Source organism: Ornithorhynchus anatinus, chromosome X2, assembly GCF_004115215.2.
Source record: "Ornithorhynchus anatinus isolate Pmale09 chromosome X2, mOrnAna1.pri.v4, whole genome shotgun sequence".
NCBI lineage: Eukaryota > Metazoa > Chordata > Mammalia > Monotremata > Ornithorhynchidae > Ornithorhynchus > Ornithorhynchus anatinus.
This window is the reverse complement of record NC_041750.1, coordinates 5,681,598-5,695,611: the sequence shown is the minus strand read 5'-3', so window position 1 is coordinate 5,695,611 and position 14,014 is coordinate 5,681,598. Positions and strand designations below refer to the sequence as shown.

Here is a 14,014-nt window from a genome sequence, read left to right as displayed (position 1 = left end):
GGAAGCCAGAGGATGCGGGGTTTGCTGGGACTGAGGTTAGCCAGTCCTTCCTCTCCTCCTGGTGGTTTTCAGCTTCCCTGATGAGCTACCACCAACAAGCTCCTCCCTGCACCTGACAAGGACCAGCCGTGTTTCCAAGAAGAGCGTGGCGCAGTGGAAAGAGCACGGGCTTTGGAGTCAGGGCTCATGAGTTCGAATCCCAGTTCTGCCACTTGTCAGCTGTGTGACTGTGGGCAAGTCACTTAACTTCTCTGTGCCTCAGTTCCCTCATCTGTAAAATGGGGAGTAAGACTGTGAGCCCCACGTGGGACAACCTGATTCCCCTGTGTTTACCCCAGCGCTTAGAACAGTGCTCTTCACATAGCACTTAACAAATACCAACATTATTATTATTATTAAGAAGAGAAACTTTGAGGCAGTTAGGTTGGTTGGCCAGAGCGACACAGGCCCAGCTTCAGAGAGACCGGGGTTTTCTCTCCACTGAGGCAGGCCCTGACATCCCACAGAGGGGCTGGGTGAGCTGGGGCTTTTAGCACCTTCCCTCCTCTCACTGGCTGGGAACATGAACGGTCAGCTCTTTGTCCTGCAGGTTTGGATGAGCTGCATTAGGAGTTCAGGCCGGTCCTCTAAATGGGAGTCTGCTTGTTTGCAGTGATATGCCATATCGTGTCTACTGACTCTCTTGTTCTCTCCCAAGTGTTTAGTACAGGGCTCTGCACCCAGCAGACAGCTCCTCGAGGGCAGTGATTGTATCTACTAACTCATTTGCTCTCCTCCAAGCATTTAATACAGCGCTCTGCACAAAGTAGACAATCAACTCCATGAGGACAGTTATCGTGTCTACCTAGTCTCTAGTATCATACTCTCCCAAGCGATTAATCCAAAGCTATGCACATAGTAAGTGCTCAATAAATCACCCTCTTGCCCATCCAGGGGATGTGGTGGACGTTTACCAGCGTGAGTTCCTCGCCCTCCGGGACCGCCTACATGCGGCTGAGCGGGAGAGCCTCAAGCGCTCCAAAGAGCTGAACCTGGTCCTGGATGAGATCAAGAGGGCCATCTCCGAGAAGCAGGGCCTGAGGGATGCCAACCGGACCTGGACCAGCCTGTCGGGTGAGCAGCTGTGGCCACAGTGGGATGGAGAGGGAGGAGGATGAGGAGGGGGACAAAGAGAAGGAGGAAGATGGGGGTGGTGGATGTGGAGGAGGAGAAGGAGGAAAAGGACAATGAGGAGGAGAAGGGGGGGAGAAGGAAAAGGAGAAGGAGGGGGAGGATGAGAAAAATGGTGGGGTGAGGAGAGCTGTGCTCTGCTAAGGTGGATTCGTGTGACAAGGTTAGGGCTGGGTTGGGCTTCCGAATTCCAGGACATGCGCTTCCTGGACAAGTGGTGCTTAATGGCATTGGTGGTCCCTCATGGGATGTCAAGGGGTCAAGGCCAGAGTAGATGGCCACTATCCCCACCTCTCTCATCCTCTGTCTCTCCAGACCAGAGTCCTCACTGTCTTTGTCCACATCTCCAGCCCCCTTATCCCCCTGGGGGACCACCTCAGCACCCTCTCCGGCTCCATTGGGTCTGGCCTGAGGGTCTCTGGGAATTTCATTTGCACCTGGGCCCCAAGGCCTAGGTCCAAGTTCTCCGTCCCCTTCCCGGTGACGCCGAGGCCCTGGAGCCAGAGGTCCGGGGAGGGACTGGGCCCGGGGTGTCCCCAACTCCAGGCTCTCACCTCACGCGAGAGTCTCCTCGGCTTCTCCACTTTATCAGATGAAACCAAGCTGAAGCTGTGGAACGTCACCAGCAAGAATGTTCTGCGCCTGCCCACCATCTTCCACCACCTGCCTCACCTGCTGTCCAAAGAGAGCAGTCTGCGCCCCACAGTGCATGTGGGGCAGGGCCGCACTGGAGGTACCTGCCGGGGGCGGGGACCAGGGATGGGACTGGAGCTGAGGGTGGGGTCAGGGCAGGGGCCGGTGGCACTGCGCTGGTCTCACTGCAGCGCCCCTGCCCCGGGCAGTGTCCATCGTGCTAGGGATTCCCAGTGTGAAGCGAGAGGCCCACTCATACCTGACGGACACGCTCAGCTCCCTCATCTCGGAGCTCACCCAGCAGGAGAAGGAGGACGCGGTCATCGTCGTCCTCATCGCCGAGGTGACGCCCGGGGTTCTGTGGCAGACGTGTGGTGCTTCCCCCTCCGGTGTTTTCCCAGACCCTCAGAGGTGCCCTCCATCCCCACCCAGGGTTCTCTCTCTCCCCTTCCCTTCCTCCATACCTACTCCCCTACCGCCCCCCGTCCCTTCACCAGACAACACAGTCATGGTCTTTCCCCTCTGCTCCATCCCCTCTGGTCTCCCAATCTAACCACTGGCCTGTCCTCCCTGCCTCTGCCCAAGTGTCCCCAAAACCTTCAAATGACTTCTGCATCCTCCATCCTGCCCCTCCCCAGATGCAACGCCTCCCACTGAACGATATGCTCACCACTGAATTGGGCTCCTTGGCATTTACTGAACGCCTCCTTGGGGCAGAGCGTCACAACAGGCTCTTGGGAGAGGACAATGGGAGCCAAACCCATTCCCTACCCTCCAAGAGCTCACAGTCCAGTGGGAAGACTGACAACCGAAAGAGTGGAAGTAGGAGTAAGAACAGTCAGTCAATCAATCAGTGATATTTACTGAGCCTTTACTCTGTTATAAAGTTAGTAGACACAATCCTGGCCCTCAAGGAGCTTACAATCTTTTATATTGTACTAAGCGCTTGGGGGAGTCCATTGGGGTTAGTAGACGTGATCCTGGCCCTCCAGGCTCTTACACTCTACTCTGTACAGAGTCATGTACTAAGCGCTTGGGAGAGTACCGGGGAGACACACAGAATAGTGAAAGCTAGAGACAATAAGGATTTAACAGGTAGCATTTTGGGGAGCTGAATAAACGATGGAGTATACAGTAACCTACCACTATCCTTTTGGGCTCCCCAAGTGCCTAGTACAGTGCATTGGCACAAAGACTCAATAACTACTGTTGACTGATTGACTGAAGTACATCAGTGCTAAGGGAGGGCATAACGTGCATAAATAGTAAGCAGCTTTTGACCCAATTTGGGACTATGGGAGACTTCTAGGTAGAGCAGGTGGGTTGGCTGAGAGCCCAGATGGTGAGTGGGAGGAGGAGGAGACAGTGACTCCTAGAGGGGTGGAAGAAGCCATGGCAAATTAATCCCTTAACATTGTGTGTCTCCAGGTCCCCAGGCACACGGCTCTGCCCTCAGCTAGCTTGTCATTGTGGGTCATTTTCTCTGGCTTTTATTTTCCAGAAATAATGGGGTCAGCCATGAGAATGGTCTTTATTGAGCACCCGCTTTACTAAACGCTTGGGAAGGTAGACACAAGACATGTTCCCTGCCCACAAGGAGCTTAAGCTCTAAGGAAATAGAGAGCAGGTAATAATAATAACAATAATAATAGTAATAGTGGTATTTGTAAGCACATACTGTGTGCCACACACTCTACTAAGTGCTGGGGTAGATAGAGTATGGCCAGGTCAGACACAGTCCCGGTCACACTGGGGGCTCACAATCTAATGGGGAGAGAGAACAGGGATTGAATTCCCATTTTACGGATGAGGAAATTGAGGCACGGAGTGGTTCTGTCCAGGTCACCCTGCAGGCAAGTGACGGGGCTGGGATCAGAACCCAGGTGTCCTGCCTCCCAGTCCTGCGCGCTTGCCGCTCAGCCAGGCCATTTCACCACAGGACAGCTCTCCCGCTCTCCCCTGGCCTCAGCCTCATGGCCAAGGGTTGGAGGCTTCTGTGCTTACTTGTGGCCAGGACATCTCCAGTTCCCTGCCTTGGAGCCCACTGGAGTTGGCAGCTATGAGCTCCAGTGATGGGACTGACATTGAGCAGGTGCGGGTGGGGCCAAGGGGCAGGCGTGTGGGCCAGAGTCGACAGCAGCTCTGGGTGCTCTGGCCTGTTCTCTGGCACCCATCTCCTGTGGGTTATGTTTCCAGCTCCTGTAGCTGCTGATGGCACAAGGGACTCTGGGAGCAGGTCTTATCTCTCCTCCCTGTTTCCCTGCGCTGGACCCTGTACCCCGCCCCTTTTACTTCCATTTGTCCAAGGGCTTGGTCTCCAGGTTGGTATCCCCCACGCTGAGAGTCAATTCTCCTCAAGATCTGAGGCCCATCAAACCCAGCTTCCCCCTTCTCCCACTGTCCCCTAACCCCTCCCAGAGTGTGGGCCCCAGCCCCTGTAGCCAGGGTCGACGCTGTTGGCTTGAGTCCGAATCCCCGGTTTTGTTTCTCTTCCCAGACCGATATGCAGTATGCCACCGGGGTCACCGGCAACATCAAGACCTTGTGAGTAATATCCGTCCACTCCTCTGCCCCCTCTCCTGCTCCCCTCTCCCCCAGCCGAGCTCTGGTACATCTATTCTGCCCCAGGCTGCTCTTTTCTGGATCTCACGCTTCCTGGCCACTCCAGAGATCCCACTGGTGGTGGGAGGGGGAGGCGCGAGGCGGGGCCCATAGGAATCTGTCCCCCTCATGCAGTCAAGCCCATCAGAGCATCCCACAGTGCCTCGGGGAGGAAGGCATAACAGTGCTGCTTGGTGATAAAGGTGCCTGCGGGGACCCATTGGTTCGATGCTGTGTTGGTGAAGCGTAGGCTGGATTCTACTGGCTCAGGGATCCCACCCGTTTGGCTTGGGGAACCCCTTGGCCTGGGGATCCCACCAGTCCAGCTTGGGGAGCCCCCCACCACCCACAGCTCAGGGATACCACTGGTCCAGCTTGGATGTCTGACCGGCTCGGGGATTCCGCTGAGACCTTGCAGTGCTCCTGCCAGCCTGGGACCGATCAGCAGGGGCCAGGGTATTTCAGCCAGTGATGAGCAAGTGCCCTCAGAGCCCGCGGGGCCAGAGACACAATCTCCTCCCTTCCCCTCAAAGCCTCCCGCACCCCCCTCAATTCTTCTACTTTCAGGGACCAACACATTTCTCACCTGATCCATACTCCTCCTGGCTGGTGGAAACCCTGGCAGCCAAATGGCTGCAGTTTGGGCATCAGTGGGGCCTTGATGGGTTAAAAAATAGATCCCAAGGTCACTCTTTCCCTTATGCCTGCTCCTCACTCTCTGATCTCTGCTGGATTGAGTAGGTAGGAAATATGGCATTTCTCTCCCTCCCACCCTCCCTGTCTCCTTCCCACTCTTCTATTCTCCCTCCTTCTGTGTCTCCCCCTTTCTCCCTGCTTCCTTTGGGGTAGGGGTTGAGGCAGGGGCTGGGGCAGGGCCAGATAGGGGTTGGGCTGGGCAGGGGTTGGGGCAGGCCCGGGCAGAGGCAGGGCTGGAACACTCATGAGCCCTGGCCAACCAGGGAGGAGTAGAGAGAGTCAGATCAGTGGTCAGTATCTGGCGTGATAGGCCGCCCCAAGGAATGGTGGGGGGCCTCTACGTTCGGAGGGGCAGAGCCCTCCCTTTGGCAGTAGACTTGCTCCTGTCTGGGAAACGGCACCACGAAGCAGGCCGGGAGGCTCTGGACCTTGGGGCTGGAGCTGCAGGTCCGGACAGGCGAGTGAATTCAGCCTTCCAGAGGCTCTCAGAGACCACGGGGAGTTGGTCTGCCGGGGAGGGGGTCAAGCCCTCCGAGGCATCGGGGTAGTCTTCTGAGACCTACTGAGGGTCAACAGGCATGGAGACACCTGAAGGCGGGGAGAACGTTTCTCTCTCCTTTTCCCTTCCTTCTCTTCCTCCTCCCCCTCTCTCTCCCCACCGCTTCTCCCTTCCCCTATCCTCGCCCCCTCTGCGGCCCCACAGCCCAGGGCAGGAGACAGGGCTGGAAGTCAGCATTTCCATTGGATCTAGAGGGGCGAGTGGTCTAGAGAGCTAATGTGTCCTGATGAAATTACCATCCATTATCGGAGAGGGCTCTTCATGGAAACGCCATTGATTTTTCTTGCGGGTCCTGGCCAGGGTGAGAGGGAGTGAAATGGCATACATCCTCGATGGCACTGGCTCGCCTTTCCCCCAGCCCGGAGACTGGGTTTCTTCAGGGGACGGAACCAGACCTGTACCAGACCGAGGTGGGGGCAGAGTTGGGTCGGGGGCGGCTGACAGCTTCTGCCGGGGTTTGCTCTCAGACACGGAAATGATGCCGAGACAAGAGTTGAGCTCAATCCCGGCCCGCATTCAGAAGGGGAATGTGTGGGTTCAGCGCAAGAGCAGGCCAAAGGGCATTTTCTCCTTAAATGAAATTCCCAGAAGCCTGTGAGTGGAATGGGGTTGCATCCTCAGCTCTGGGGTAGGATCTGGAAACGGTGGCCCTGGTGGACCCCCTGTTCTGGCCACAGCGTGCCAGGGCAGCTGGCCTTTGGCCAAGACCTGCCTCCTGGGCTGGAGCTGCAGTGCACTCAATGTGTGCATGAGCTTGGGGCTATGCCTTCTGGCCGGCCCACTGCTCCTCCCTGACTGCCGGGGGGGTTGGGACTGCGAAGCCCGAGGGTAGAGTCGGCCCAGCACAGCCGCCCGCTGTGAGATGGATGTCTGACTAGAAGATGCATGTTTCTCCCCAAGCTCTAGCTAGGGAATATGTGTCTCCCCACAAACTGTGGTTAGGAGACGCGTGTCTCCCCCCGAGTTCTAGCTAGGAGACGTGTCTCCTCCCGAGCTCTGACTAGGATCTTCTGAAGGACTTGGGCCACATTCTACAACCTGGGTCTGGATCGAGGGAACAAGAGCAGAGCTCAGAGATGCCCAGCCCACATCCCGTCTTTCTGCCTCTTCTCCCTGTTCTCCTCTCCCTCAGGTTCCCCAGCGAGATCCGCTCGGGCCTCTTGGAAGTGATCTCTCCATCTCCCCACTTCTACCCCGACTTCTCCCGCCTCCGCGAGTCCTTCGGGGACCCCAAGGAGAGGGTCAGGTAAGCATGGACTTGGGTCACATCCCTCCCAGCCAGCTCAGTCACTGGGTTCCCATCTGATCTGGACCACTTCCACCCTAGGCTGCTAACTTCTTCCTCCAGGGGCCTGGTGAAATCAGGCAGAGCAACAGCACAGCCTAGTGGGGAGAGCACAGCCCTCGGGGAAGCAGGAGTCCCGAGTTCCAATCCTAGCTTCACCACCTGCTTGCTGGGGGACCTTGGGCAAGCCACCTACCTGCGCCGGGCCTCACTTTCCTCATCTGAAAAATGGCAATTCAGACCCTGTTCTCCCTCCCCCATAGACTATATGCCCCTTATGGGAGCCCCAGATGGGACAGAGCTTGGCCCATAGTAGAAAACTCTTAACACATGCCAACGTTGTTATCATTGGCATCTACACACTGAAGTGCATTTCCTGGGGGCAAAGGAGGAAAGTGACTGACTCCCCCCAGTGTGCTGTCCAGGATTTGGGGGGCCTGCAGGGATGGGGTTCTTTCCAGAGTCACTTCAGAAACTGAGCTTCAGACTGGGAAGGAAGGGAAAGGGAAGGGAGAAAGAAGGGAAGAAAGGGGTCTTTCATTGAGCTTCTGCTTTGCCCTCCACCCAGCCCTCTCTGTGTCCCTCTCCACTGGACACCCCAAGGGTCCAGGAGATCCAAACCTGTCAGCTGTGTCTGTCCATTCTAGGTGGAGAACCAAGCAAAACCTGGATTATTCCTTCTTAATGATGTACGCACAGTCCAAAGGTGTCTACTATGTGCAGGTGGGCAGCTTGCTGGTGGGACAGGGGTAGGGGTGAGAGTGGGGACAGAGGGTGTAAGAGCCCCTCGGGGATAAACATCGATTACTGAAGAACCCGGCCTTTCCGGGCTCCCAACCACGGTCCGGTGGAGTTAGCCGGGGTCCGGTGACGCAGTCCTTTTCGGAAGGCAATCACCCTCCTGGCTCCTATTCAGACTCTGCCTTTCCCTCTCGGAACTCCGGGGCCACCTGCTGGCCGAGAGGGCTCCAAGCCTGGCCGGACTGGCTGATCCCGTTCCCAGGAGCCAGCCACCGGATCAGAGAGCCCCACTGCCCGGCCCCACCACCCCGGGCCTCAGGGACGTAGAACCGGGTGATGGTCCTGGATCCCAGGGCTGCCCCCTCCTGACCCTCAACCCTGTCCCTGTGCCTTGTCAGAGGCTCCAGGTCCCCTCCGTAATTTAGCTAGTCCCGGGGTAAGCTTCTGCTCCTCCTAGCTGGTGGCTCAGGACACCTGGAGGCGATAGCCGAGCCTCCCTCCCTGCTGGGTCTCTCCCCCTCCCTCGATTCCTGCGGTTTTCCTTTCCCCTGCCCACTGTTTCTAGCTGTTCTCCCCGGGACCCTCTTACCCATCCCACTCCCAATAATCCATCAGTCAATCAGTCAAATTTATCAAGTGTCAACTGTGTGCAGATCACTGTACCGAGCACTTGGGAGAGTACAATAGAGTTAGGAGACACAAACCCTCAAGGAGCTTAGTGTGCTGTGTACAGAGCACTGTGGCTTAGAGGCTCCCACCGTCAAGTTTAGATCACAACAAGCTCCCTCCATCCTGCAGCTCCTAAGCCCACCCCACCCCCCATTCCACAGGGTCCGCCAGACCCGGGACCACTGGGCCGGGTCAGTGACGGGAGCTCGCGGGGAGGCTCGGCTCCCTCGCACCCACCCCATTCGTCTCCCCAACAGCTGGAAGACGACATCATAGCCAAGCCAAACTATCTGAGCACTATGAAGAACTTTGCTCTGCAGCAGCCTTCCGACGAGTGGATGATCCTGGAGTTCTCGCAGCTGGGTTTCATCGGTAATCGACCCAGCCAGACCCCGCTCCCCACCCCGGGAAACACCCTCAGCTCTCAGCCCCCTCCACTCCATGATCACGACAAATGCCAGGCCCTTAGGGAGCAGGGAGGGGCTTAGAAAGGACACCTGGCTGGGCCTCAGGGTTAGCATCAACAATACTTGGATGCTATGGGCCAGAACCATGGCTAGTGTTCCCATCTCCTGGCGGACACAATATTACCTAGGGCTAGGGTCGTGGTGTAGAAATATCCCCTCAAATTTTCCTAACCTGGATAGTAGTGAAGCAGCAGGCCTCTTGTCCCTGGTAGAAAAGCAAGAGGAGGTCATGCTGGGTCTGAAGCACTTGGGAAGTTTAGGGAGAGAGTTCAGTGTGAGACTGGGGTCTTTAAGAGAGCAAGGATTTAGGAGGAGGAGGAGGAGGAGTATCAGCAGCAGCAACAATAGTAGAGAAGCAGCATGGACCCAAGGAGAGAGCTCAGGCCTGAGAGTCGGAGGGCTTGGATTCTGATCCCAACACTGTCATTTGCCGTCTGTGTGATGTTGGGCAAGTCACTTAACTTCTCAGTGCCTCAGTTTCCGTGTGCTTTAGTTTCCTTATCTGTAAAATGGGGATTCCAGACCTGTTCTCCCTCCTCCTTAGATTGTGAGCCCCATGTGGGACAGGGATTCTGTCTGACCTTGCATCGATCCCAGCACTCAACACAAAGTAAGCACTTAGCAAGTATCGCAATTATTATTTCTCTATTATTTTAGTATTAGTAGTGGTAGTCATAACAGTAGTTGTAGTCGAAGCCATAGTAGATGTAGATTAGTAGATTAGTAGAACTAATCACAGTCGTACTAGGCATAGTTGTAATGATCGTACTCGTAGTAATAGCAGTCATAGGAGTCGTCGAGATGGTCAGAATTATAGTTGTAGGAGTTGAGGAAATAGCTGCCATCGTCTTTGTAGTTGTAGTGTAGTCATAATAATAGAGGTAGTAGTTCGTTTTACACTTCTCAGGGTCACACCTGGAGAGTTTGCACTACTCTACCACTCTCGACTACGGGAGGGAGAGTCAAGCGGAGGCCTACCCATTCCATTTCTAGCTTGGCCAGTGGCTAGCGAGTGGAGGGCCATCTGCTACAAGTCAAAACTCACCCGTGCTGGGCAGCAGCGGCACGGGAGAGAGTCGAGGGCGGAGACTCAGGTTTACTGCGCAGAAAGAGGCTTCCGTATTTTTACCCAGAAAACTACGGATCCACCACCGGAACGATTGCAGATGGAGGTGGGGCAGTCTGGGAGAGATCTGTCCGTAGCGTCGCTGGGGGTCGGAAACTACTCAACGACATAAGACAAGTAGTAGTCACAGTAGTAGCAGTATAGTCTTAGGAATAGTAGTAGTAGTCTTTGCCGTAATAGAAGTTGTAGTCATTGTCATAGTAGTAGTAGTCATCATGGCAGTCGTAGTTATCGTCATTGTAGTTGAAATAATTGTTGCAGTACTACTAGTCGTCGTAATTAAAATATTCATTGTTGAGGCGACAGTAGTTGGAGGAAGAGGAGGAGTCGGAGTCATCATAATAATGTAGGAGTTGTGGTAATCGTGGTATTCATTGTTATAATGGTAGACATAGTAATAGTAGTAGTCGTCCTAGTAGTAATAGCCTTTGTAGTAGTAGTGACTGTCATAGCTGTAGTCTATTCATTGATTAATTGTATTTATCGAGCGCTTACTGTGCGCTAGTCATAATAGTTGTGATGTTACTAGCTGGGTTTGGTGGATGGTGGATTACTAGTCAGTTTGGTGGATGTGAAGGGGGAGGGTATTCCAGGTCAGAGGTAGGACGTGGGCCAGGGGTTGACGGCGGGACAAACGAGAATGAGGCACAGTGAGTAGGTTAGCGGCGGAGGTGCGGAGTGTGCGGGCTGGGCCGGAGGAGGAGAGAAGGGAGGTGGGGTAGGAGGGGGCAAGGTGATGGAGATCTTTGAAGCCAGTAGTGAGTTTTTGCTGGATGCGAAGATTGATAGGCAACCACTGGAGATTTTTGAGGAGGGGAGTGACATGCCCAGAGCGTTTCTGCAGAAAGATAATCCATGTGCTTAGTATGTGCCAGGCACTATATTCAGCACTGGGCGAGATACAAGCTAATCAGGTCGGACATAGACCTTGTCCCACCGGGAGCTCACAGTCTAAGTAGGAAGGGGAACAGTTACCGAGTCCCCTTTGTACAGATAAGTAAACTGAGACACAGAGCATTTAAGTGACTTACCCAAGGACACACAGCAGGCAGGTGGTGGAGCTAAGATTAGAACTCAGGTCCTCTGACCCCCAGGCTCTTTCCACTAAACCTGACAGACCCCTACAGAAAGATGGAACAGTCAAAACACCAAAACGACGTGAGAGGCAAGGACAAGGATAAAAGGTCTATTCTTAGCCCTGGAGGGAAGACATTTTGAGCAGGGTCTTCAGGCTGCAGAAGGGCCCGTGGCTGACCCCCTCCCCCTTCGTGACCTCTTGCGCCCCTGCAGGGAAGATGTTCAAGTCGCTGGATCTCAGCCTTATCGTGGAGTTCATCCTCATGTTCTACAGAGACAAGCCCATCGACTGGCTTCTGGACCACATCCTATGGGTCAAAGTCTGCAACCCGGAGAAAGATGCCGTGAGTCGGGATGAAGGACAGGCCTGGGGCAGGAGGCTGAGGGGGAGGCCATTGGAGAGGCCGGGGCGGGAGGCCGGAGGAGAGACCAGGGTGGGAGGGTGCCGGGGAGGCCGAAGGGGGGAGATGGTGGGGGAGGCACAGGGAGAGGCTGGGCAAGTGGCAGGCTGAGGTTGCCTTGGGGGCTTGCCCGAGGTCTCACAGCTAGCAAATGGCAGAGCCGGATTCGAATCCAAGTGTTCTGACTCGCCGACCCGGGCTCTTCCCGGCTCTTCCCTGCCCGCCTGCCCAGAGCTTTTGTACATGCAGGGGGCGGTACGAGGGCGGCCCCCTTGCCCTGAGCTGCTCTCCCGACTCCCAGCGGACACAGGCTGCGGGCGGCCAAGATGGATTCGGGGCAGAGAACCAGTGTGCTGGTTGGGAAACAGCAAAGAAACACCAGTGGCCCGGTGGGGCTGGCCAGGGAAGCTGGCCTGTGCACAAGCCGTCCCCAGCCAGTCCCTCAGCTGGCCACCCCTTCTACACCCACACCCCAGAACTTCCCACCCCAACAGGCAGGACTCTGAGCTGGAGAGACCTGGCTCCCCAGCCCCCCGATCCCTGGCTCCTCGACCTCCGGCCCCCAGCTCCTCAGGTCCCCGGCCCCCCGGCCCCCAGTCCCCAGCGCCCCCGATCCCGCTTCTCTCCATCCACGGGTCCATCTCAGGATGCAGCCCAGGGGGCCCGGCCAGCGCCCACCCTCTGAGGGTAAGCAGTTTCCCCCAGTCTGTGTGACGCTCTCCTCTCTCTCCTTTCTCTCACTCTCTCCATCTCTCTCTCTCTCTGTCCTTTTCTCCATCTCTTGCTCTCTCCTGCTGTCTCTCACTGTCTCTCCCCAGAAGCACTGTGATAGGCAGAAGGCCAACCTACGAATCCGCTTCAAGCCGTCCCTCTTCCAGCACGTGGGCACCCACTCCTCCCTCGCTGGGAAAATCCAGAAATTGAAGGTAAAAGTCTCTGCAGTCTGCCCAGCCCAGGTCCCTCCTGTCCAAGGTTTCTCCTCGACCCTCTAGCGGTGCGACAAGGAGCCCCCAAGCCCCCAAGCCTTTGAGCCTCCAAACCCCTGAGCGCTCCTCACCTGCTCCTGACTGCTTTTGTGGCCCACAGACAACCTCACCAGTCATATACCCACACACACCCACACACTCGCATCCACCCACTGGATTTTTCTCCCCAGTCTGCTCTTTGTCCTCAGGACTGTCACCATGGCTTCCCTTGTCCATAGGAAGCTTTATTGACTGGTTTAAGGTCTGGGCTTTGCTTTGTTCAGTACATATAATGCCATCTTGTGGTAGGCAAGGTGGCCTAATGGAAGAACCCAGGGCTGGACATCAGGAAACCCAGATTCTAGTTCCAGCTCTGCCACTTGCCTTCTGTGAGACCTTGAACTGGTCACTTAACTTCTCTCTTCTTTAGTTTCCTCACCTGTATAATGGGGATCAAGTTCCTATTTTCTCTCCTGCTTAGACTGTAAGCCCTTTATAGGACAGGGACTGGATCTAACTTATCTGGTATCAACTCAGCACTGAGCACAGTGGTTGGCCCATAGTTTTTGGCAATTAATAATATTAATATTAATTAGAATAATAATTAAGTGCTCACTGTGTAACAAGCACTGTAATAACTGCTGGAGGAGATGCAAGGTAATCAGGCCACAGTGCCACAGTGTCTGTACCACAAGGGGCTCACAGTGTCAGTAGAAAGTAGAACAGGTATTAAATCCCCATTTTATAGATGAGACACAGAGTAGTGAAGAGCTTGCCCATGGTCACACAGCAGGCAAGTGGCAGAGCCAGGATTAGCACTCAGATCCTCTGACTCACAAATCCAGGTCTTTTTCCACTAGGCCTCACTGCTTCAATTCTAGGGTGGGGCAATTATGTGAGCAGAGATGGAACTGATCAATACTGCTCCCACCTCTGCTCAGTCCCCAGGGCTTCTAGAACAGCTCCAGATGCTCCTGAGTCCAAAGCTCATTTAAACCCTCTTTTCTACCTCACTCAGTGCTGGGTTTAGGAGTGAGAGCTGGGAGACCCTGAACCTACAGGTCCTCCAACCCTGGGCACTTCGTTTGAGCATCAAATTCCAGGATCTGTGATGCTGCGGGAGGCTGGGAGCCTCCCACCATCCCCACCCTCACTCCCTTAGTTGGGGGGTGCATATTTGCCACTGAGGGCTGAGGGGGGAATGGGGTCGTCTCGGGCCCAGGCTCAGTCTCGGCCCTGTGTGTATCTGTGTGTGTGTGCGCCTGTGTGCTTGCGTTGAGGACAAAGATTTTGGGAAGCATGCCCTGCGGAAGGAGCACGTCAATCCACCCGCCGAGGTGAGCACCAGCCTCAAGACCTACCAGCACTTCACACTGGAGAAAGCCTACATGAGGGAAGATTTCTTCTGGGCCTTTACCCCGACCGCTGGGGACTTCATCCGCTTCCGTTTCTTCAAGCCACTCCGCATCGAGAGGTCAGTGCCCGGGCCCTGGGGGGGCACGTTTTGGATCCCTTCCGGCCAGAGGTGGGAACACCAACATCGGGATGGGTCTCAGACTGGCCCAGACGCCCGAGCTTTCGACCCCTGGGCTGTCACCATCTCTGTGAACATGGGCGCATCGCT

General features: G+C 55.5%; 1 protein-coding gene and 1 non-coding gene across 2 annotated transcripts in view; both read left to right on the top strand.

The window, feature by feature from the left end:
• Nucleotides 1–14,014, top strand: part of MGAT4B (alpha-1,3-mannosyl-glycoprotein 4-beta-N-acetylglucosaminyltransferase B) — a 54,458-nt gene that overhangs the window by 34,753 nt on the left and 5,691 nt on the right. The window contains exons 2-11 of the mRNA XM_029053047.2: nucleotides 934–1,113; nucleotides 1,763–1,903; nucleotides 2,013–2,146; nucleotides 4,301–4,347; nucleotides 6,792–6,905; nucleotides 7,592–7,667; nucleotides 8,612–8,726; nucleotides 11,238–11,368; nucleotides 12,244–12,351; nucleotides 13,671–13,864. Of these exons, the coding sequence (XP_028908880.1) occupies nucleotides 934–1,113; nucleotides 1,763–1,903; nucleotides 2,013–2,146; nucleotides 4,301–4,347; nucleotides 6,792–6,905; nucleotides 7,592–7,667; nucleotides 8,612–8,726; nucleotides 11,238–11,368; nucleotides 12,244–12,351; nucleotides 13,671–13,864 (1,240 nt within the window). The remainder of the gene's footprint in view (nucleotides 1–933; nucleotides 1,114–1,762; nucleotides 1,904–2,012; nucleotides 2,147–4,300; nucleotides 4,348–6,791; nucleotides 6,906–7,591; nucleotides 7,668–8,611; nucleotides 8,727–11,237; nucleotides 11,369–12,243; nucleotides 12,352–13,670; nucleotides 13,865–14,014) is intronic.
• LOC114807502 lies at nucleotides 9,719–9,856 on the top strand. Its single transcript, XR_003755563.1, has one exon. It is a non-coding gene; the product is annotated as a small nucleolar RNA SNORA7 (small nucleolar RNA).